The sequence below is a fragment of the Hermetia illucens genome, chromosome 3, assembly GCF_905115235.1.
Source record: "Hermetia illucens chromosome 3, iHerIll2.2.curated.20191125, whole genome shotgun sequence".
Taxonomy (NCBI): Eukaryota; Metazoa; Arthropoda; class Insecta; order Diptera; family Stratiomyidae; genus Hermetia; species Hermetia illucens.
Genome location: NC_051851.1, coordinates 139,003,100 through 139,028,050, shown reverse-complemented (window position 1 = coordinate 139,028,050; position 24,951 = coordinate 139,003,100). Strand labels below are relative to the sequence as shown.

Below are 24,951 nucleotides of genomic sequence, written 5' to 3'. Positions count from 1 at the left end.
CAGAGGCTATGCTTTTCCTCCACTTCAAAAGTACACACAACTTACACATTTTGAAATTTTATTGCTACCGTCAACAATTTCTCGGATATGGACTGATTTTACAGTTACGACCTGTGGCCATCAAAAACGAACTATGATTAGTTTCTGCATGACAACAGTATCGAGGGCCCCCGCTTTCTCCAACTTGGGTAGGAATTCCAACGATATAAGCTCAACATTATGGGGCTAAGCGAAGTAAGATGGTGGGACTCTGGAGAGTTCTCCTCTTTCTCTTCAGCCGTAGATTTAAGAGTTGTCTCTTGGATGTGTGCAACAAGAGAGGCGCGGACATCGACCTCGAAAGATCGCTTACACGTTGCGGCCGCCACTTCTCGCAGGGTTGGAGAGCTGCGACCCCCCCAAGTTTAACATCGACCGCTTGTATGATCCAGGTGTCGCTCGGCAGTGGCAGAGCTATCTTCTCGAGTTGAAACCTGCCTGACAATATCGATAAGCATTGGGCCACCACCAAAAATTTTTTCTCGGGTCCTACGCAGTTCACCAAGTCCAGGGGAGCCGGAATAAGATACAGCTGATTGCGGAACCTTGGAAGCGGATCGATGAATGGAAGGGATTGAAAACATTGAAAAAATTGTTTTTCAAAGTCAGGAAGTGAAAAGGGCGAGGGAAATAGTTTATTGTCTTGACTTAGTAATAATAGCTAATTAATAAATTCAATTTGTCTTGACAAATTGGGGACCCCGTCAAAAAAAGAAATAGAAGGAAGTCCTTTGTTTGTAAGTGTGTGTAGGTGTAAATAATTGAAATTTTGTAGATAAACGAGCAGTTATCAGGGTAAAGAAATCAAGGGTCAAATCGTTACCGGAGTACCCACTTCTCCGTAGCCAGAGCTTCAACTTTTGCGGAAGAGAATATTTCACGGATTAGGAAATTGTTTGGACAAAGCGATATTTTTTGTCTACCTTTGGTTCAACTTCACCAGGAAATTTTTCGGCAGAGTACTTGCTTGCCGCCAAAACACGCGGAAAACAAGCTACGAAAGACGAGCGAGATAAGTAGCAACAAAGCAAGTATCAGCCACTTACTAAAAATGTTGTTCAAATGAAATTTAAAATTTTTTGATAAGTTATTTCAAAATAAACAAACATAAATAAAAAGAAGAACGCCGCAAGCGACGGCGCAGGACTCTTTTCTTGCACACTTTCACCCGCTCTTTTCAGCCTTGGTTTCGGTTTCTTTGCGTGTCGTTTGTCTTTGCAGGTTGTTCCGCTTCCCCTCAGCTTGTCCACGGATAGAATGCAGGCAAGCCCCTTAGTAACTGCCTTAGCAGTAATGCTAGCTCCGTTCTGGCGTAGGAACCCAGCAGCTCGAGACCCAATTCGCTTTCACCGGCGTCACAATGGACACCACACGGTTCAGTCACGCGCTTGTCAGACTGAATAAGGGACAATTGAGGTTATCTTCGACGTACTCGATGGGTACTCCTATCAGAGACTAGAGGACCAGCTCATAAACCAGCTAAACTGAGATCATCAAACTTAATCACTTACTGACAGAGCTTACATTCGGTGCGTAAAATGAAGCAGTTGGATGGTGACAAAGTCGACATCGAGTTGCTACAGTCTTTATGGCTGCAGAGACTTCCAGAAAGGACACAAGCCACCCCGGCATGTGCGGGTTCGGCTCCTCTTGATATATTGGCCACCGCCAAAAATAAAATTCATGAGGTCCACGCGCGCCCGCGCTTAGCTAAGTGTCTCGTAACACCTCAAGCCAACGGCACCAGACACTGGCTGTTAACGGCTAAATTGACAGAAATAGTCAGTGCTTTGCGTTCGGGAAGTAGGACTAAATCATGGTCTAGATCCGCCTCTCGAAAAGAACGATCGGGCAGTAGATCGTCAAGACCTTTGGCAAGTACCGGGGCCTGCTGATACCACGCTGAAAAGACCACATAATGCACCATCTCCTGCACTTTCTCTTCAAAAATTTAGATTCGCCGGGAGTTCTGGGGTAACGACTACCTGAAATGAAGCACCACATCGCCCCACAATTTGCGACCTCTTGAGCCAGCGCCACTACCTTGTCGATTCAGCCGCTGAAGTGTCGGTTCTTTCCGTACCCCGAAATCATAATGTAACATCGCTGTCATTACAACTTACGGCAGCGATCTGTTCATTTAGTAACAGTAATTAATTAATAGATATGTTAATAGATAGATATTTCTGTATATTAATTGGTTTCAGTGTCCGGATAGCTGAGTGGTTAGAGCACAAGGCTATCGTACGGAAGGTCACGGTTCATGTCTCACTGGTGGCAGTGGGATTTGTATCGTGACTTGACGTCGGATACCAGTCGACTCAGCTGTGAATGAGAACCTGAATCAAATCAGGGTAATAATCTCGGGCGAGCGCAATGCTGACCACATTGCCTCCTACAGTATACTGTAGTGTACAGTTACGGTCTTGAATGAAGTGCTCTAACACACCTCAAAGCCCTGATCCAATATGGATTGTAGCGCCAACGATTATTATTATTAATTGATTAATAAAGTTAATTTGTCTTGACATAAAGATTTCAAGGAGTTACAAAAATATTGGCGGCAATAAAATGCTCAATTGGCCGTGAAGCGCATGGTTACGTGCAGAGTCGGAATAAAGTACACATCGTCCGCTCCGAGCATCATAAAACAAGACAGATTTAAAGCAAGAACAGCTTAAAAATCTTTAATAGATTTCCAAGAGGAGGATAAAGGTATTCTCTATGAACCGGGCCTTGTATATTAATGTTCAGATTTCATACTTTAAATCATGCTTGAATATTTAAACGCGCAACCTGTGTTTTTTTTAACTTGTCTTCACGTTTGACTTGGGAACTTTAATAGTAGATTCGCCACTTCTGTATAGAAGGAATTAGAATCGTTTGGAAATTCCGACCGATTTTATTTTTTTCGAAGCAAAAATTCAATTTTCAATATTTCCTGATAATTCTAGTTCTAGCCAATCAGCCAGAATTATGGAGTCGCTTAACAACCTTTTTCCAAGATGGCAGTCTTCGGAGTGACACCAGTAGGCTTAACCATTAACACTTGAACCAACAGAAGATAACCCCCTTATTATATTAATTAAAAAAAACAACGCAAACATCAATTGCACAAAGGAGAGACGGATTGATTGAGAAGTGGGCGAAAGACAAAAGAGACCAGGATTCATAAAATGGTTAGTTGCAATCTTTTAGTAGGAAAGTGTGGAAAAATTGAATGCAGAGAGGTATGAACGTCCACTACCACTACTACTACTAGCTGTGTGAACGTTATCCCTAGTCTTTTTCAGCCACAGATTTTGACACCGCAGGTACATTGACACGAAAAACCGCAATGATAAAACTTTACACTTAGTACAAATTCCGTACCAACGAAAGTGAGGTCTATTACAAATCTATGGGATATTACCCCTCAGTGGAAAACATCACTTCATACATTAATTCCACTAGAAGATTTGCTTTCCATATAGGCGGCAATAAAATTTCCTTAAAATTGAAACAAAAGAGAGAACCACAAATAGCCTGATCAATTTTCTGGCAAGTTCTTTCCCAAAGTTAGACAAGGGGCTTCATTTCGCATTATCGTACATCATAAATGCTTCCATCGTACCTAACGGGAATTAAATTAGTCCACTGAGTGGCTCATAGATGAAAAAATCTAGCTAAAAGCAGGTTGTAATTGTATTTACCTAATAGGAAGTGAAAGCACCTCAAATAATAGAGGTGAAAACAACTCGCAGCTTCATAAAAACAATATTATCTTCTAAAGGCCGTTTCAGTATAGAAAAAGAATAAGAAATAGACTAACCTGTTGCTTTTGATTAGTACTAGTATTCTTCCGCCTTAATTCCACTTGACTATCGTCCATATCCACTATAGTTGATGTACTGCCGTTATGTGGTAACCAATCATCAACATTATCCTCTAATCCTATGTCAACATCTGCGTTTGGCAACGATGTTTGCCTGATAACATATTTTCCATAGTTATTTCTCCTAAAGTCATTGATGATTATAAAAATATTTACCTCATAGCCTCTGAAAAGGTGACACGATGAGTTTTAGGTAAGCATACTCTCAAGGAAGCACTTCGAGATGGACCTGATGCTGTACTGGAAACATCATCCGTTGAATTGATTGAATCCAATTTCCTCACTAGAATATCGTTGTGGACATCACGGGATATAGAAGTAGCTACAAACGACTGCGATCGGTTCGTTGTTTTCAACATACCCCGTCGCATTGACGATCTCTTCCACTTCTTTGGAAAAAACAAAAAATGATCAAACGAAATTATCTTGCAATAGTAACTCTTGCTTTTCATGTACCTGTATCATATCTCTTCGGAAATATTTATAACAAAGAGCTTGCAATTCTTGTAGGCGTCGTTCTTCATGGGTGATAGTGTTATTAGATGCCCCTAAAGTCCTCAGGTCATTTATAATTTTAAGTTGTTCCGCCATTTCTTTCTCCATCATAATTGCTCGAGCTTTTGAATCAATGTTGGGATCGAAAAGGAATGATGGAAGATTTTCGAGTTCCTTTCGTTTTATCTGAAATATACCGAGATACGTGAAAATTATATCTAGATAACGATTTAAAAACATTTCCAACCTGATCTTGGGTATAAACTTGATCACCATCGTCACTGTTAGGACTCTCAGTGTTATTTGTTTCTTCTTCTTCAAAGCCTGAAATGTAGTGTATAGAAATCAATAATAAACCCATAGATTGCCCAAATTTTCAATATACCCGTTAGCATTGTTAATGTATGACCCAGAGATGACAACTGTTTTCCAATGTTAACGTCTAGATGGATATCAACACCTTCCATTTGCCATTTAACATTAAGGAACCATTTGGCATTTTCTACATGTAAAAAATATAAAATTAGCCCTTGCAGAAACTTTAAAATTAACAGAGAAATTAAATTACCTCGACGCTTTGCAGCTATGGTATGCGAACAAACTTCATACGTGCCTTCGGAAACAACGCATAGATTCATTATACCCGAATCACTCATATTAGGCTTCCAGTCGTCTAAAGTTGTTTCAAAATCATCAGCAAATCTCAAGCAAAGTCCTTGGAATTTTCCTTTTGACACCAATGAACCAGAATTGCACGCTTCATTGAAAAATAAAAAAATGATTGTCAGCAAACTCTCAAATATCTTGAACGAGCTCTACTTCTGTATTCTTTAATTTACTACCTGAAATTATTGTATTTTCCAAAGTTATAACCACTGCTCCCTTTGGCTCAAAATCTTGATATGATCTTGCTCCGCCCCATGCGATTTGTTTCAAAGGCAAGCATATACCCATGTCTTCCACAGTCAATTGCAGGAACAGAGCAGATAAGTTTGAGGATGCAATATTTCCAAGCTGACCAAATGGAACTTTATCAAACATCTGTAGAAAAAAATCATATTAAACATGTAAAATGGGTTAGTTCCATGAACCGTTTCTTACCTGAGGGCCTCCGCACGAGAAATCATGACTGATGTTTGCTCGCTTCTCTGCCCAATACTCATACGCATTTTTATAATTCAACCAGACTAATATGGCTTTATCAACGGCAACAGGTTGAATATAAATTAAAGGACGCTTCAGTGTAAGCAAAATCAGTTCCTTATCATCATTCAACACTTCATCTTGAAAAGCATTTCTTAAACGAACAGTTGTATTGAAGAAGGCATATTGTTGGAATTCAGGTTCAGCCTCATCAAATATGACATTCTTGATTATTTGTCCCAATGAAAGGTTAAATTCAATATGCGCTTTGCCGAACAATTTTCGTCCGGTACCTTCTCCAATGTTCTTCACCCGATTGGATAAATGGAGATCCAGTGTTCCAGTCTCAAATCTCACTGCTGACGAACATGGTGTTGTAGCGGTCAATTGTATTCGCTTTACACATATATCGATTGAAAACAAAATGGTTTTCAATGAAGAGGTATTCTCCGTATCTTCCATCCACAATGGAACAGGTTTTTCTCCACCATAGACCTTTTGTAATACCTCATTAATTTCCTTCATAAAGACCTTTTGGACAAATACTAAATGGTTCAGTAAGTCCGTTGTGAGGCATCGTTCAAACGCTCCGATTTCTGCCGACGCTGAAACATAGCCACCTTGTCGAAGAATAATACCATCCGCTCCAACGTCCTAAGGGTGATATTTAATGTAATTTTTGTGTATAAGAGTTATCGACTATCAAACAAACCTCACGACCATTCTCAGGAATGTATTCAGCACAAACATGAACTTGAGGCAATGCCAATGAAGCTTCTGGAGGTAAGTTGGCCTCCGCATTCTGTAGAAAAAAACAGTTTATTTTTCTGCAGAATATGTAATTGAACAGATAATACAAACCGAAATTTTTGTTGTGAAACTTAGAGAATGTGTTGGTAGATCAATGATAAATTTAGCCCTACTACCAGTTATTCCAGTCGAACTGACTTGTGTCATTTTGTACTGAGCTTGTAATGATGGCAACAAGGCGGCGTTAATTGAGAGACTCTGCAAACAATTTCTATACTTTAAACAAAAATTCTTTCTTTGCAAAAGAGGTTACCTGTAGTAAGACGTTGAATTGCATCACTAATGGCTGCAGTAGTCCGTTTTGTTGACTTGGATGCGCTACTTTTGGCCTAGCAGGATGTTGTCGATGATTTTCTTGGGTTTCTCGAGTATTTACAGGTGAATCAGGCTCTTCGCTCTGTCGAGAGGTGCGCGCAGCTGTTCGCCCAACTCGTAATTCCTTTTTAGCGGAAACAAATAGAGAACGGATTCATTAGGTGAAACCAGGGAGCGTATATGTAAATATGGCTCATAAACCATATCTCGCCGTATTATAGGTGGAAGGAAAGAAAAAAACATTGGCACCAAAGATCTGATGCCTCCATAGGCGAGGCATTCATATAGGAAATGTTCCGTGGATTCCGCTTCCTCATTACAGGAGAGACACGTATCATCTTGAGTAATTCCTATTCTGACCATATGCCCAGCTTGTGAATTATGGCCTTTCAGAATGCCCACAATACACCTGCAAGTCCTCCTTTGTGGTACGCATGTTCGGTTTTGGCAGGAAAAGTTTGTAGTGTCGAGCAGCATTTAGGCTCTGCCACCTGTCATTGTGGGAAGCTTGTTCTCAGTTTTCGAAGACAGACTTAGCCAATACTAGTGATAGTCCAATTGCTGGTTCCGGCCCAGGCATAGGGGAGATTGACCCCTCTTTCACTAAAGCACTGGAGATTTCATTTCCCTCCACGCCACAGTGACCAGGTACCCAGAGTAGTTCCACCGTATTGAATCTAGAGATAGAGTTTATACGGTTTCTGCATTCCTGAATGATTTTCGAAGTGATCAAAGGACAACTCACCGCCCTCAATGCAGCTTGGCTATCACTGCAGATTGCGATGCACCTGCCCTTCAACCGCTCCTCAATCACTCAGTTTGCCGCCCTTAGGATCGCATAAACTTCAGATTAAGGGGGTCATCCCGTGTGAAGGCCGTTTTTTTTGCCTTTTTTTGAAAAATTATTTTGAAGGACTGGATAAAGATAGAAACGTGATTTTTTCACCATAAGTTTATTGATATCTCTAGTATATGTGATAAATTTTTCAGCTTGATTTCGTAGCTAATTTTCGGAATAGGTGTTAATTTATGCACCCATCTCCAAAAAAAGGTGTTTTTCTGCTGCCACGCTGGAGGGCGCTGTGTTCATCTGAGGAAAAAAAACTAAACGGCATTTTAATGTGGACAATATTCCACGGTCCGTAAACTAGGATAATTGGAAAATATTAAAAGGTAAATTTTTGGTGGGCTTTTAAACTTAATTTTTTGGATTTTGGTGCTTTTTTACGGCTTTTTTTAAGAATAAAAAAAAAACTACCCGTCCGATTGCAATTATCCTAGTTTGCGGACCGTAGAAATATGTACTAAAGAAGTCGTGAAAATTTCAAAGAATTTGGTTGGATAGATTTTGAGCTATGGTGGCAGCCGATTTTCAAGATGCAGTTTCGAGAAAAACGCATTTGAAAATTTAAATGTGATTATCAACAGTAAAATTTTAATTCACCATTAATCTGCTATACCTGGTCCATAGAGAGCACCCTCCGTTTCTTCAAAAAAGTCTTGTAAGGTCGATTGTTGCTCTCTGGTGTCAATTGTGGCTCTTTTAGCAAGGTCAGTCGATGGTCGTTCTGACCGCCAAATTCGCGCTTCATTACGGCGGTCGGTATAAACCTGACATATGTGACCAACTTGGCATCCCATTGTGACTAGAATTTTGAGAATGCCATTGAATCCTTCATTGAAAATAATTACAGCCAGAAAAGTGACTGCTTCTACATCCTTGGCCCAAGAATGAGGGTGTTTAGGAGCGAAAGTCCTGATCAATGCATTTAACGACTCATTGTTATTCTGGGTCTCTGCTCCTAAAGAAATGTTCAAGAGATCATCTCGTGGCAAATCTTCATAGATTGGTTTGATGATTGTTTGAACTCCTTCAGTCAAAGGTGCCTTCTCGTGGTGAAAACTATCCAGTTCTCCTTTAGCATCCGCTTTGCGCAGTTTGCACCAACTGTCCTCGCCTGCTGGACAATTTTGATGCTGAGGATTTTCATTTATGGAAGAAAGTTGCCCAAATTTCTTGCTTCATTCCTTCTATCTAATTTGCGTGTCCACGAATAGCTAGCCCAAAAAATGTAGTGAGGTCCTTATCAGTAAGTTTTCCAACCCCTTTTCCACCAATGCCTTTGTGATTCTTCTTTGCATTTCTAAGCCGCGTTCCCATTCTTTTCTCGACATGTCTTACGTATTCCTTTTTAAGGTTTTGTGTAAACACAAAACCTTATTAAAATCGGTTTACCGTCTGTCTGTCTGTCTGTCTGTCCGTCTGTCTGTCTGTCTGTCCGTCACACGCATTTTTCTCGGAAACGGTTATAGCGATTGACACCAAATTTGGTAGAAAGATGGGAACTGTGAACGCTCACGCATACAGTGAGTTACATCCTTGTACGTCGAATTTAAGGGGGGGTCCCCATACATGCAAAAGGAGGGTGTAAATTTTTTTTGCATCAAATATACTCATGTGGGGTATCAAATTAAAGGTCTCGGTTAGTACTTTTCGAAGCCGGTCTTAGTTTTGACATTTGTTGGAAAGGTGGGGAGTGCGGGGGGTTGAAAGTGACCATTCCTTTAAGGGGGCCATTCTCAGAAACTACCAAACCGAAAAATCTGAAAAAAATCAGGAGGCTGCCACTATATGGTGCCTGGGCTCCAAAATACCTTCCATACTGATATCTGTACAAATAAAGTTAATAATAGTATATTACCATAATTTTTAGTAATTGGCTGCAAAACCCCCCTTAAGTTTACGTTAGCACCATGAAATTTCGCAATAATATAGACTATAACATACAGCATGATCTCACCAAGTTTGGTTGAAATAGCACTATTACTAACAAAGTTATAATACGTCAAAGTTGTCGCTTCCTTGCAAAATCAAGACTATGAATGTCAATATCATCCGAAAGTGAATATTCTCACATAATATATGCATTTATTACGTGCTACGTACTAAGAAATACACAAAACCTTTCGTACCTGAAGCGCCCAGCTTCCGGTTTCCCGACTTGTTTACTACTACGTGTATTTTATTATTTGCAGAAATTTGCAGAAATACCGGAGAAAACTCCAGCAAAATCCAATATACAATATGCAAAACTTGTCGCAATTTGAACATCCATGTTCATGCTTGCTAAAAGTTTCTTTGCTGATGTTGATGCGAAGTCCTTTTTCTTCTCTCATAACTATCGATTCCCATGAAATACTCGTTTTTTAGTGCGAGCATGACGTTGAACGTTAAAGGGATCTCCCTTCGCACGATCCATTTAAAAAAATCACTGAACACAAAAACAGCACAATACTTACAACAAAATATAACTGAGTATAACTTGAACGCCTTTCAGTGCTCACTCTAGATTGGATTATCCTTTTTATTCTAAACAGCAAATAAGTTTAGACGATTGATTGGTTTTTCATCTTTTTATATTTATACCTGTGTTCAAATTTATAAGGCTCAGGTAAAAAACTAAAAGGTAAAAAAAGATTCGATGCTCTTTCTCATCGAGTACTCTAGCCGGGGCTGCAAACTCCTTACCTGTTTAACCCTGTAATTTCTGAAGGACTCGAAATATCGGAAAATCCCTTTGCCCACATATTCTCCACTATATATAGATACAATTCATGCAAAAAAAAAATCGATTTCTCCAACCCGACACACGGGATGACCCCCTTAAAAACCCGTTACATATTGTCCCAAAGGAAAAGCACACTTCTCGTTTTTATTCGAGAGGTAGACTCCGGCTTCAGAACCCTCTTCTGTTTTTGAGCCATCGGTGTAGGAGACTTCCGTATATTCCGCCACGCATTCCTCTAGGACTTCCCAGTTCTCTCTACGCATCAGGGTAATTTCAAATCTTCTACCAAACAAATGTATGGGGACACGACAATCGGAAGGCATTGTAAGAACTGGATTCAATACTTCCAGTAACTCTTCTAATGTTCTGTACCCCCACATCCACTGTTTCCCCATAGATCTAATCGAATTAGTCTATGAGCTGCTCTCATTGCAGTGCTTTGAATAAATATATCCAGGGGCTGCAAATTGAGTAGTGCATTTAGAGCTGCGTCGGATGTCGTGCTCATGGCACCAGTGATACCCAGACACACAGTTCTTTGCAGTGCGGCTAGTTTACGGTGAAAACCTTTTTGTCTCACCTTAACCCACCACACTAGCAATGCATATACGAACATCGGCCTAATAATGGCAACATATATCCACATTACCACATGAGGCTTGAGTCCCCATATCGAGGCAAAGGTCCATCTGCACAGCCCATAAGCTGTAAGAGCTCGTTTCATCTTTACCTCTACATGTTTTTTCCAAAGAAGTTATTTATCTAGAGTAACTCCCAGATATTTCACTTCTTCGGAGAGTTGAAGGGTAGTATCCCTCATCTCAGGGAGGCAAAATCCATCCAGTTTTATCCTTCTGTTGAGAATAAAACCATTGTGGTTTTATTTAGATTAACTGATCAATGGCACGTTGTATATTCCTACACACCGTTCCAAGATCCCTATCAATACCAAGCACAGCCACGTCATCAGCATAAGCTTGAGCGTGTATTGGCAAATTTTGCAGTTCGCATAGTAGTGAGCCGATCCGCATACTCCACAGAAGTGGCGAAAGCACACCTGTTTGGGGGCAGCCCTTCGTTGCTTCTGCGGTCATATTGCGATCGACACCATCTCAGCGCACAGCAATCTCTGCGTCAGCATAGTATGGATCCATTTAGTTAAAGCATCATCAACACCATGCGCTCTGGTGGCATCACAAAGTTTTTGAAAAGGCGTAGCACGAAATATATGCATATATTATGTAAGAATATCCACTTTCGCGTGATAATACATTGAAAGTCTTAAATTTGCACAGAAACGACAACTTTGACCTGTTATAACTTTGTTAGTAATCGAAATGATCACTTTCGACTCTCGAACCCCCACCTTTCCAGCCAATGTCAAAACTAGGCCCGGTTTCGGAAAGTACAAACCAGGACCTTTCATTTGATACTCCACATGACTATATTTGGTGAAAAAATAATTACAACCTCCATTTGCTTGTATGAGTACGTAGAAGGATGTAACCCACTGTATGCGTGAGCATTCACAGTTTTCATCTTCCCACCAAATTTAGTGTCAATCTCTATAAACAGACAGACAGATATTAACCCAATTTTATTAAGGTTTTGTTTTACACAGCTTTCCAGACACGCTATTGCAAATTATTTTTTTGGTTAATCTTTGTGATTAACTATTTATTACCCTATATAACTAACTAACTAACTAACTACCTATATAACTAAAATACTCCAATGAAAGTTGTGATGCCCCTTGCTAGACTGCACTCAGTTTTGGCTTCCTAATTTTAATTTTTTCACAACTTATATTCTGATAACCCGTCTACTTCAATGATCGGAAAATAGCAATGAATGGCAAAGGTCAACGTTCAAGGAAATCCAGGTGAAAAACCAACTCTCATCTCTCATATTTTATGAGTGAAATCCGATGACACAGTTTTAACACATTATCATGTCGAAATGATGAAAATGAGGTCAAATGCAAACGGAAATGGGTAAATTAGTTGTAGAGAACAGGCACCGTGGCATTAAGAATCGAAGATACGATTATAGACACCGAGGGAGCTATTTGGTTTCTAGAAAAGGATGATCGAGAGAAAACAAGGACTCTCGTTAAAAATATTATTCACCAATACAGCAAAGGGACAAATAAACAAAACAATAAGGAAGAGCGGATCATTAAAAAACTAAACCAGAAATCAGTCTTTTCCCTAAGAGCAGATAAGGGTAACAAACTGGTAATACTAGACCGAACGACCTACGAAGACTTGGCACTCCAGAAACTAAATAACGGCAACTTCTTCAAACTAAGAACAAATCCTCTACCAGAGTCGATCAAAACAGTGGAGAAAACACTAAGGGAATGTGTTGACCTTGTCAAAAACATAGCCGCATTACGCATGCCTAATCCCTCTTTGCCTAGGTTCAGAATACAATCCAAGGTACATAAAAATGGTAACGAAACACGGGAAATTATCGCGGACACTAATTCCTCCACCTACAATATTGCGAAATGGTTACTACAAGAAGTCAACGCTATCGGTGACTATCGTAGCAAATATGCCGTAACAACAGCTTCCAGGTGGTCGAGGAGCTGAAGGATACTAAAATTAGTCAACATGAAATCCTAGTTTCGTTTGATGTTAAAGCACTTTTTCCGAGTATACCCGCTAAACAGGCCCTACACAATTTCGAAACGTAGCTCAGCAAACACCGCACCTCAACCAAGGAAAAGAGGGAGAATCGCCAATATACAAAGCTAGCGTCAATATGATTGAAAACTATTTCACTTTCCGGAATGAATACTACAAAACCACGGCAGACACGGCAATAGGTAACATCTACTAAGCGAAATGTTTATAGCAGGTCTAGAAGAACTAATGGAACAGCATGAGATAATGCCCACTTTTTGGGTTAGATATGTTGATGGCTAGTACCATCGTGGACAAATCGCTGTTGAATGGATTGCTAGAAACAATCGATTAGCTCCATAAAAATATCATATTCACCATAGAGACTGAACAAATGGGAGAAATACCATTCCTGGAAATCAAAATAATTAGAAACGGGAAGACCTCGAGTTCGATAGGGAACCCACAACCACCCAACTAGTCATTCCTAGCAGCTCTTTCCATTCATACCAGCATAAATTCACGATCTTCCACAGCATGGTACGTAGAATGCTAAGCACCCCCGTAACCAGATCGAGATATATCAAAGAACGGCTTTACGGTTTCTTACCAGGGCAGAGGCAAATCGTCAGACGCTGCCTCACCTCTTCCCTTCCCTGCCTCCCTTAATAATATCTGCACCCAAAAGACTAGCAACATCACTACATTTTCCTATGAGGGCTAACAAGTTCTCGGTTGTTCCGAAGAGATAGAGAATCTATGTGGCCAATATATGTATTGCAGAAGTCGTGTGAGTGTGTAAAGGGGGAGATACAAAACCTCTGAGCAATTAGTCCCTAGTGGTCCCTTGTACTCGATTTCCCCGTCTAACGAAATATCCATAGGTGGGACACTTTCAAAAAAAATGTTCTGTATATTTCGCTTTCTCATTACAGAATGGGCACGTATCAACTTCGAGAATCCCTATTCTGAACATATGTCCAGCTACTGAATTATAGCTAGTCAGAATGTCCACAATACTTGATGATGCTTTATTTTAACCGGCAAAAATTAGTGTACCTAGCAGGATTCATTCATTCTAGGAAAATTGTTCCCAGTCTTTGAAGATAGCCTTAGCCAATGCTACTGACACTCCGGTCCCAGCATATAGGAAATTGAACCTCTTTTTGCTAAAGCATCCCATATTTTGTTTTCCCCTACACCATAGTAACTAAGCACCCAGACTAGATCCAGCGTATTGAATCTAGAAATAGAGTTCAGTCGGTTTCTACATTCCGGGATGATTCAATGTGATCAAAGGACTACTGATCGCCCTAAGCGCAGCTTGACTGTCACTGTAGATTGCCATGCGCCTGCCCTTCGACCCTTGCTGCTTACACTTCACTCTGCATATTGTCGCAAAAGAAAAGCCCCATTTCTCGATTTTATTCAGGCTCTAGAATCCTGTCCACGTACTTTTCTGGTTTGTCCCAATTTTCTCTGCAGGATAACTTCATATCTTTTATCAAATATCCGAGATCCGAGGATGCTACTACTGAGAAGACTTTGGTCGTCATGTCCAAGCAAGAAATATTGTTTCTTTGCAGTTAATCGTTTGGCTTGCTTTGGTCCCCGCATATATTATTTGGTGTTGTAGTTCATATTGTTTGTATAGTAAATTACAATAAGCAAGACAGTGAGAAATTCGAGCTGGTTGGCCAGCGGCCTCTCAGTCTAGTAGAGTTCGAAACTTTGTTGACCATACTTGCCTTTACGCTTCTCCCACTATTGCAGGTCTATTACTTGGAATGTATTAAATGTATAAATAATATAAGTCACAGCAAAATAAACACAAACAAAAAGCTGTCAATAACAACACAACATCGCTGTGCTGAAACCAACAACAGAGACCTTCGGGAGCGAGGCGGCAGACGGACTAGCGGTTTCCAGCTTAGAAGCCACCGTAATCAAACTAGAGAGTACCAACCACAGTACTCCTAACCCCGAAACCGTCAACGTCGGGGATCCCTCAAAAGCAAGGGCTGATAAGAATGTCGGCCACCGGAAGTCAACGAAGAAGCGGGGGTTCACTGGAGTCCTGCTCGAGAGCCACTTTCAGAAGGCCATACATATTCTGCACGAAAAGACGAACAAGCGGAGTGAAAAGAACCTCGCTAGATACCGGACGATAATGGAAGAATACAATAACAAACGACTGGGAAACCAGCAGAAGACGAACCTTCCATCACATTTGAGCTCTGAATGAGATCATAGCCTACCACCTTCAAACACATTTGATCTCAGGATGAGATCGAAAAGCAAAACAAAAGGAGCAAGATGTGCACGGGCTCGAACGCCAAACAACCTCTGTAAACAGGAAAAAAGCAACAGAAGAACGAGATTCCTAGAAAGCCGATCCCTTGCATATGGTTGCTAAAAATTCGCATAGATAAAGACAAGCTCGTCCAATCATTGCATCTTCAAATCCCCCAGTACCCCATGGACGACTGGGTGATTATCTAGGAAGTGAATCGCAGTAATACTCGATGGTGCGATAATAAAATTCGATCAGAGCCTTGAAGTATGTTAAAGCACTTCATTCAAGACGATACACTGTAGGAGGCAATATGGTCAGCATTGCGCTCGCCTGTGATTATTGCCTTGATTTGACTCAGGTACTCATTTACAGCTTAGTCGACTCATATCCGACGTCAAGTTACGATAAAAGTGCCACTGCCATTGGCTATCTGGATCCTCTAACCTAAGCATAAATGGAGAGCGCCTGGAGATACTGGAAAAAGCGAACTATAAAGTCCAGTTCAGAGTCAGAAATGCAAATGTGAAAGTGTTCCATTTCGCGAAATCGCACCACGATTTGGATCCAGTCAATGCCGCTAATGAATAGAAAAAAAGTTGACCACACTTCAAAATCTCCTATAGGTACAAATACGGGTTGCCATACAAGGACTGGAGAGGTACAAGTCAGCCATCATGACTGTCAGCAAGCGGTCCTGGCTGGACTATTGTCAGAACATTTAAAGCACCAGCAAATCTACGGGACTCAGCTGAAGCAGAACGTAAGAGCCCATCCTTTCTGAAAAAGTCACAAGGCTCCTGTATCTTCTTGTGAGGCTAGTACATACGCACTTCCTCAGCTTCTCCGCATATAAATTTCTTTCCGATGCGTACCACACTGTAATGATAGTGATATATTGTCCAGGAGCGGGGTGCAGGTAGTCGCGTATGCCGACGACTTGATAATATTGTTGTCAGGAATATTTCCATCCGTTATGAGTAAAATCATGGAGGAAGCCTTGAGTTAGATCTGTCTGTGGACTGTAAGACCTGGCATAAATCCAACCTGCGATGCTATGCACTACCAAGACAAGGGTACCCGAATTACCGAATTCGAGTTGTCAAAAAGAGTTTCCCCAATATTCCGATATGAGCTCCATTCTATTATTTCGAGATTATCCTAAACTATTTCCCTCGTTATTTCCACGAGGCTCGAACTTATTTTTACTTTTCTCCAACGTACTCTCTGCCTGTCCCTTCATACGCAGAAAACCTGATTTGCTTTTAATATGAACCTAATAGAAACTTATTTAATAAAAAAAGATTTAAATCCTTTGCTACAGACATAGGAAGTTCAATTCAATTAAGTTGGTCTGGTACTTACCTGTAAAGTGGACGAAAGTTGTTTCGAACTGCGGGTCATCATACCGTGCAACACCACAGGGTGTTGAGGGATATCAATTGTTACAGGTCCAATAGAAAGCAATCCACTATTTTTGTCTTTGCCTCTCTTTGTTACACTCGAGTATAACGTTTGACTTTTACCAATTGTAATTTTCACAACAGTCCTGGTATTAAGAAAGATTATATACTAAGAATTATAGAAAGCTTGAATCGTTTATACTGTTGACTTGGAGCCACTCCTTCCAAAAGGACAATCATTGTTCGACCCACTTGTCCAGTAAGTGAACATTCCAAAGCTACAGGTCGCGCTTTCTTCCGCCATGTCACGCTACTGTTCAGTGTTGTTATCTCGGCTTCCAACTGCGGAGATATAAAGAAAACCATTACTGAATTTACTCAATTTTATATGCATAGAGCAAACAAACTTTCAATCCACTGAGGGTTGCCAACAATCGAGTTTTGTGAATTTTCGCGACACCAAATACAATCAAACGAGTCCGCTCTGAAATAAAGCCAACAGCATAATTATGAAAGATATTGCTTGAAGCATCATTGAACATTTTACCAGGTTCCTTTAGTTGTGGAAGCATTGGAGTGGGAGCAGAAACTTCCTCATCATCTTTTCCTGTAGGTTTCTTGGGAAGCTTGGGAACTTCATTCTGTTCCGTAGGTAATGAAAATCTAAAGACACATTTGCAAAATAATTTATTGTGCACTGGATTGTTAGGACTTTCTAATACCTCTGTATGGTCTTTGTTTCCGGCATTGTTCCATACAATTCCAGTAAATGGTAGATGGTTTTCCAGCAATTCGGAGTCGGTGGCACCGGAATGGAACCAGTCTGAGAGTAGGAATTTTTCTTTGTTGGGATTCCAAAATCTAAAATACATTTAAAAAATTAGCCATACATGTGTGGTGAAAACTCATTCGCAGATATTAACCTCCATACAAACTATTGTTACATCCATTAATGGAAGTTTTCGATTCCAAAGATGCTTTAAAATTACTTTGAACCGTTGTTGTTGGACTTTCTTTTAGAGGAGACGCTTCATTCAGGTTTGTGTAACCTATACCGAAATAAAATTCTCAATGAGATAATTACTCAATCTCTAAGACCTAAATTTTCATTACCTAATTTTCCTTTAACTGATTTGCCGGTCGATCTCAATTTCTGAGCAAATGACTGTGGTCTGTTTTTCGCATTGGGAGATGGATTGAGTAATGGAAATACTGATGATCCCGACGGTTTTCCCCTACAATAAATAAATACAGAATTGTGTAAAGACACAGCTCTCAATTGATGAAAATCTGATTAAAAATTTCAAAGAAAAGAAGTTTCTCGAAGAAATTCAGACTATTCTGCGTTTTCCTTTTAAAACGAATTTCTTGTTCTCATAAATAAAATTATGTTACTTACTTCGTAGATGTTGAAAATGGCATAACCTCTGCAATTTTATCATATTTCTCATCGAAAAAGTGTTGAGAAACAAATCGTTCACCGATCGAATTGAAGTGATCAATCGTTTCAGAAGCTGCAAATCAAAGTTTTTCAATACATTTCCATTTAGCAAGAGGTAGATTAATCTTACCGATACTTCCTTCATCTTTACTATTTGAAGGCTTCTTGCTCGGATCTGGTTGTTCTTTCAGCTCGCTTTGAGCCTCTTTTACATTCTGATACATGTTCGATATTTGATGTAATAATCTCAATAATGGCATATTAACTTGTTGCGATATAAAGCGAATATTCAAGCTGAAATTTACTACTGTACTTGTATGTTTTTTCAACTGTCGCCGAGATATATAGATGACATTCTGTTTGGCTTCATCAACCATCTTATCGGTTTTCTTCAATACTTCCAATTCTATTCCAACTTTTTCACAAAGGAATGCAGAAGGTTCATTATTCAACTCCGATTTTTCATTGGGTTTCTTTAATTTGCTCTTTTGTGACTTATCTCCCGCCTCACTCACAACAATATCCACGCGGATTGAATCAAATGTTCCGACAAGGGACAAATTTGTTCCGAAATTCTCCAGAGATGATATATCTGAAAATGCATTGTTTAGAGCGTAAAATTGTAGGGACTATCAATGTATCCGAGTTGCATGACTTCGTTTTACCTGCATTAGAGAATTTATTGATCATTTGTTGCGGCATGACACCCAAATATGTTAGTATTGGCTCAAATATCAAGTGTGCGTCCAACAATCGAATTGAATCCTGGAGAACATGACGTGACGGATCTCCCATCATTCTTTGCGTAGTTGCTCTTAATGGATCCTATTAATTAAACAAAAATAATTGATACTATTTTGAAGATCAGCTCAAACTGGATTTAACGACATTATACCATTACAGTATGTATCCATTCATACATATTTGAAAGCGAAAACTATATTACACTATCTTTGGTCTAGTTTTAACAATTTTCGCACGGTTTGCTTTGTATTTCATTGCTCGCAAATGGTTGCGACGGCCGCACGAAATAGGTTAAAAACAATAGTTATGATAATGCGGCTTTAAAGTCAGCTGAATCTATTTTGGTTTTGGTATGTTGGGAGACGTAAGCGATATTTTTTTTATTTAATAATAATAATCGTTGGCGCAACAATCCATATTGGATCAGGGCCTTGAAGTGTGTTAGAGCACTTCATTCAAAACCGAAACGGTACATTACAGTATACTGTAGGATGCAATGTGGTCAGCATTGCGGTCGCCCGAGATTATTACCCTGATTTGACTCAGGTACTCATTCACAGCTGATCACAGCGATCTTCCGTATGACAGCCTTCTGCTCTAACCACTCAGCTATCCGGACGCAACGGCAGCGTGAAGGCTAGAGAAAAAAGGTCCACGTGATATTGCCAAAAAGTCATTTTTATTTGCTGTTCGAATAATGACTATCTCGTTGCAAACACTGAAATCTTTCCAATCTAAAACTCAATCTAAATTTTTTTTTAGAGAAGAAGCTAAGCGAATGCATTTTTCAGAAAAAAACCTTAATCCACCTTCGGTTCAGAACTTCGAATTCGGATGTCAAGAAATAGTTTTAAAAATGAATTCAAATCTAAATTCATTCGGAAATGATTTCATAGGCACGTACACCGTAACGCAAAATTTTTATCGTCATCAATAAACAATTTCGAATCGTCGAGAGAAAGCTTCGGAGATTCAACGGGGTGTCATGTTTACGGTGGTAGAAGTTTTAATGGTGGATGACACCACTCGTTTGAAGAAAATTGTCCCATGGAATGGCCCCTCAATCTTTTACCGTTGCCTAGTTATAGTACTACAAGCCTGCGAAGTTGACAAAAATTGCCCCATTATCTAAGCTTTCGAATCACACGTAAAAATGATGGGCCTAATTATGGAAAATGACTTCATTAACGAATTTTACGTATTAAATGGGAGAAAACGAGGTCTCGATGTGAAGCAAATTGATTTAGATATAGTAGTTCCAATAAAAACAAGTCGAGAAACCGGAAGCTAGACGCTTCAGGTACGAAAGGTTTTGTGTATTTCTTTTATAAAGAGATTAGAGTGTACATTTGTCCCATTAGTATGCAGCACGTAATATATGCACATATTATGTGAAAATATCCACTTTCAAGTGATATTGACAAAAAGTCTTGAATTTGCACAGAAGCGACAGTTTTGACCTATTATAACTTTGTTAGTAACAGTGGGATTTTCACCAAATTTGGCACGATCATGCTCTATGCTTTAGCCTATATTGCTGCGTGATTCTAGGATGGACTTTTAGGGGGTTTTCTTGCCAATTACCAAAAATCATAGTAATGTACTATTATTAACTTTATTTGAACAGATATCAGTGTGGAGAGTATTTCGAAGCTTAGGCACCATACAGTGGCAGCCTCCTGATTTTTCACATTTTTCGGTTAAGTAGTTTCTGAGAATGGGTCCATTAAGGGGTCAACCCGTGTGAAGGCCGTTTTTTTTGGATTTTTTTTAGAAATTTTTTGTGAAGAACTGGAGAAAGATGCAAATACGAATTTTTCACCATAGATTTATTAATATCTTGAGCGTGCGTAGTAATTTTTCCAACCCGATCACGTAGTTCGTTATTGAAATACAGAGCAATTTATACACCCATCTCCAAAAAAAAGGTGTGTTTCTGCTGCCACGCTAGACGGCGCTGCGATCATTTTAGATTAAAAAAGTAAACGGCATTTTAACGTACAGACTTAACTACAGTCTGCAAACTAGGATTATTAAAAAATATTAAAAACTAAATTTTTGGTGCCTTGTTAAACTTTTTTTTGAATTTTGGCGTTTTTTTATGGCTTCTTCAATGAATAAAAAAAACTACTGAATGAATCGCAATTACCCTAGTTTGCGGACCGTAGAAATATGTTCTGAATAAGTCGTGAAAATTTCAAAGAATTTGGTTGGATAGATTTTTAGCTATAGAGGCCGCCGATTTTCAACATGCGGTTTCGAGAAAAACGCATTTAAAAAGTAGAATGTGATTTTTAGCCATAAAATCTTAACTGACCATTAATCTGCTATACCTAGTCCATAAACCTTAGGTTTCTTGAAGAAACACAAGTACAGCCTTGGCTTCAATTCTTGTCCTTTTAGCGAAATCATTCGAACGCCATTCGGATCAATAAATACGAGGTTTATTACGGCGATCGACATAAATCTACCATGTGACTTATCATGTGTTTAACACTATAATTTCGGAATGACTCCGAATATCAAAAAAATCACTTTACCCATATATTCTACCCTATATCTAGATACAATTGATGCCGTAAAAAAATTCGATTCCGCAAATCCGACACACGGGATGACCCCCTTAAAGAAATGATCACTTTCAACCCCCCGAACTCCTGACGGCCATGGTACTGCTCATAGATTACGTCGTTATGTAGGCAACGAAATCGTCCATCCTCATTTAGGGGGCCAAAAATTCTTCGGAGGATTCTTTTTACGAACGTGACCAAGAGTTCGAAATTTTTCTTGTTAAGAACCGAAGTCTCCAAGGAATACATGAGGACTGGCAAGATCATTGTACAGTAAAAGCTTTGACCCTATGGTGAAACGTTTCGAGCGGAACAGTTTTTAAAAACTGAAATAGGCTCTGTTGGTTGCCAACAACCGTGCGCAGATTTCATCGTCTAGATAGATAGATAGGAGAAATTGAAGATAAAGAATGAAATTTAGAATGAACAAATATATTCCATTGTTGTTGTTTGTAGTGACCGCGGCTTTGCGACGGGAGCGGAATCTCATTCGTCCCTTTCTGAATTAATTTGCTCAAATAATGCATTTCATAATGTACAATCACCCTAATGTTCATCCGTAGGCGCACGCGCATGCTGCTGCAACATGAAATCAACAGAGTTCAAGGCGAACGTAGCGGCATGGGGAGCGGTTCTTGGAGGGAATAGCTGGTCTGGCGGATGACAAGTGGAGAAGTTTGGGATTGGGACGAAGAAGAACAGCTGAACTGGCGGGTAACAAGGGGAGAAGTTTGGATTGAGACGCAGAAAACAGCTGGACTGGCGGGTGACAAGAGCAGAAGTTTGGATTGAGACGAAAAAAGCAGTTGGACTGGCGGGTGGAGAAGAAGGAGATCGTTCTTGCCTTTAAAGAAACCGGAGCATCTGGCGGTAAGGAGCAGCCCCTATCTGGAGTCTGGAAGAGGATTTTTTTCCAACATCGACAGAAACAGAAGGGTAAAAAGGCGCTGATGGAGTTGTTATCCCAGCGGGCGTGCCACGTAAACCAGAAAGGACTCGAAGTGATTGGTTCATCACCAATGTTGATATCGTTCTCAATTTGACTTCTGCCATTGCGGACAATTGTCCAAACACTTCATTCGTGATTATTACAATCATAGTGAACTCGTGTGTATCAATTGCCGCAAAAGTTCTAAAATCCAAAGGAAAGAACTATCCTCGTCGTCTCTCCGGTGTTTCAATTTTGGATATTATCCTTGCTCGAAAATTCATTTCGGATCCATGTTAAGTTGATGTGAATACCGTTGTTATTCCGGTAATCGGTGGACATTCTGGGGTTGTAATTATTCCGGTGATATGCAAACCAAAAGTGTCGTTTTCGCAGCCCGATCTTGAGAAAATCCCAGTGCGCAGCATAGAAACCACCGTGAACTCAAAAAGTATTCTATTTATTTTTTTTATTTCATTTGGTTACTTTTCGTTAGTATATATATTTTCAGTTTTTCTTCTTTTTTATATTTTTTTTTTCTATTGAAGTGAGCAATATACAATGAACTTTCCTAAATAATTTTGATTGATTTGAGGACTTACTCTCTCTCTTTTCCTCCTTGATTCCGCAAAACCTTTAAAAGGGACATCCTCTGAAATAGTGGCCTGAGGATGTCAAGGAAGGGAGGAAACCTCAGGGGCCGCCCCTCAATCAACTGAGGCAGAAAAAACAATAATCGGGATTGTGATCCGTCGTGGATCTTCCCTTTCGATCGCGGCACTCGGGTCCAGAGACTTACGGCTCCACACGCGCGGTCCACCCGTTTTTTTATTTTTCAATTTTAGCTCGCGTTCTGGTTTTTATTCGTTAGGCCGTGGCGTATTCCTTCGTTTATTGTCTTTTTGAAATCCGGTGCGGACCCACGCATCAGAAAAAACACGTTAATTTTGTAATAATGACACGTGATGGATCAAAGCGCTCAAAGGACCCCCCTCCACCACATTCACGAGCCTGATTAGCACAGAGGCGTGCAAGAACGTGTCGACCGAGCACTTTGATGGAGCTTCAGTCTTTTCGGGCGGAACTTCACGGTCAATTTCGCCATCTTTTTACATTTCTGGGATAGCTCTTCCGTCTAGGTCGTTGTCGGCCACTTAGGATGATCGTCTGATACTCCTATTCCCTCAAGTTAATTACATGTTATTGTATTGTACTGTATCCCATTGCTGTTACACAGCCCTTTTTTCTGAGATTTTCTCCAAATTCTCCTGCGTTTTTGATCAAACCGTGAACCCAAACAAGAAATTTTGTTTAAAACATATATAGCTATGGCCCGAACTAACGAACTAATTAACGGAATCGATTGAAAAATAGAATTTTGGCAACTTTTAGATTCCAAAGTTGCCCTAAATTTTTATACTTAAATTCCATAAAAGGGGATTTAATATCAACGAATCTCGGAAATTATAGTTCGGGTCATAATGACGAATATTGCGATCAATGATAAGAAAATTGTCAAAATCGATCAAGCAGTTCCTGAGAAAAATGAGAAGTTTTGAAAATTGTTTTTTCGAGATAAACGAGTTCAAAATTTCAGAAGATGTTTGCAACTATGTAAAAACTTGTTAGATTTAGAGGATAAAACAAAAAAAAAATCAAACAAATCGAACAATGAATGGACGAACAATCTCAATCCGAAAAAACGTCGTGCCACAAATACAATTCATATGAAAAATATGCTGTTTTGTGTCTTGTTAATAGTGACTTGTATGAAATTTCACGACTGGCCTTCAGAAAAAAAAATTATTGCGAGTTTCGACTTGGGGATGATTCTTGAGACTTCTATCGAAAAAAATTGCAACAGTATTTTGCACAGTATTTAATATAATAGCAGTAGAATTGAGCTAAAACTTCAATCAATAATAAATAAAAAACAAACTTTCTTTCAGATGCCCTTTGGCCTAAATACGACATACAACCTAACAAAGCTTACCTTTTCTTGTGGCGGTTTTGGCTTATTTTCTTGTTGTTTCGCCATCCAAAAATATAAGTCCTCTTTCTGATTTGCTGGTGTTCCACATTTATCAACTGAATTTGTTGAACTTGCCGACCCTTCGAGAAGTGTGCCATATTCTAATAAAAGATAAATTTAAATAAGCAATTAACCAATTATATTATAAGAGCCAACGCATGCATTCAAAAGGGCGGACACGTATTTTAATTTTTTTTTCTTGTTACCTATTTCGGGATTTTGCTTTTCCACCAATCCTGATATTATCGGAAGCATTTGTATACTTGACCTTGATGATGTAGTGTAAGATGGATATGATGCGCCTTTTGTAAGGGTTTTGCTAAATAAAATCATATTAACTAAATCAGTTGTTTTATTTAACGGAATATATACTTTCTACGCGATCCATGTAGATTTGGAGAGACAGGTGGTAGATGATACTTGTCTATTCGAGGTTGCTCCAAACCAGCCGCTTGAAAGTAGTTTTCTAAAGTTTTTGTATTCATTATTGACTTTGCAATGAGGACATAAATATAAATTTAAAAGCAGTCACTACCTCGAGCTTTGGAGTGGATTTGGCCAAGCAGAAGTGTATTTTCACTTTCCTCTGCAGAATCTACGGTGATACTAAATGGATTCGCATCATGTTCTCCATCACAATCAGCATCATCAATTTCCTGGAAAAA

At 39.5% G+C, this 24,951-nt stretch overlaps 1 protein-coding gene across 5 annotated transcripts in view; it reads right to left on the bottom strand.

The window, feature by feature from the left end:
* Nucleotides 1-24,951, bottom strand: part of LOC119653272 (transmembrane protein KIAA1109) — an 89,085-nt gene that overhangs the window by 11,128 nt on the left and 53,006 nt on the right. For 3 of the 5 annotated variants that reach the window (XM_038057894.1, XM_038057896.1, XM_038057898.1), the window contains 24 exons: nucleotides 24,822-24,942; nucleotides 24,659-24,752; nucleotides 24,493-24,605; nucleotides 24,248-24,387; nucleotides 18,678-18,837; nucleotides 18,143-18,604; nucleotides 17,971-18,085; nucleotides 17,685-17,806; nucleotides 17,495-17,620; nucleotides 17,294-17,432; nucleotides 16,979-17,234; nucleotides 16,774-16,913; nucleotides 16,534-16,717; nucleotides 6,615-6,800; nucleotides 6,413-6,559; nucleotides 6,264-6,353; nucleotides 5,510-6,205; nucleotides 5,251-5,449; nucleotides 4,977-5,165; nucleotides 4,794-4,910; nucleotides 4,656-4,732; nucleotides 4,370-4,594; nucleotides 4,070-4,302; nucleotides 3,851-4,007 (listed from right to left, as the gene is read on the bottom strand). In XM_038057894.1, coding sequence (XP_037913822.1) covers nucleotides 3,851-4,007; nucleotides 4,070-4,302; nucleotides 4,370-4,594; nucleotides 4,656-4,732; nucleotides 4,794-4,910; nucleotides 4,977-5,165; nucleotides 5,251-5,449; nucleotides 5,510-6,205; nucleotides 6,264-6,353; nucleotides 6,413-6,559; nucleotides 6,615-6,800; nucleotides 16,534-16,717; nucleotides 16,774-16,913; nucleotides 16,979-17,234; nucleotides 17,294-17,432; nucleotides 17,495-17,620; nucleotides 17,685-17,806; nucleotides 17,971-18,085; nucleotides 18,143-18,604; nucleotides 18,678-18,837; nucleotides 24,248-24,387; nucleotides 24,493-24,605; nucleotides 24,659-24,752; nucleotides 24,822-24,942 — 4,488 coding nt within the window. The remainder of the gene's footprint in view (nucleotides 1-3,850; nucleotides 4,008-4,069; nucleotides 4,303-4,369; nucleotides 4,595-4,655; nucleotides 4,733-4,793; nucleotides 4,911-4,976; nucleotides 5,166-5,250; nucleotides 5,450-5,509; nucleotides 6,206-6,263; nucleotides 6,354-6,412; nucleotides 6,560-6,614; nucleotides 6,801-16,533; nucleotides 16,718-16,773; nucleotides 16,914-16,978; nucleotides 17,235-17,293; nucleotides 17,433-17,494; nucleotides 17,621-17,684; nucleotides 17,807-17,970; nucleotides 18,086-18,142; nucleotides 18,605-18,677; nucleotides 18,838-24,247; nucleotides 24,388-24,492; nucleotides 24,606-24,658; nucleotides 24,753-24,821; nucleotides 24,943-24,951) is intronic. The other 2 variants (XM_038057897.1, XM_038057895.1) reach the window with 2 other exon arrangements.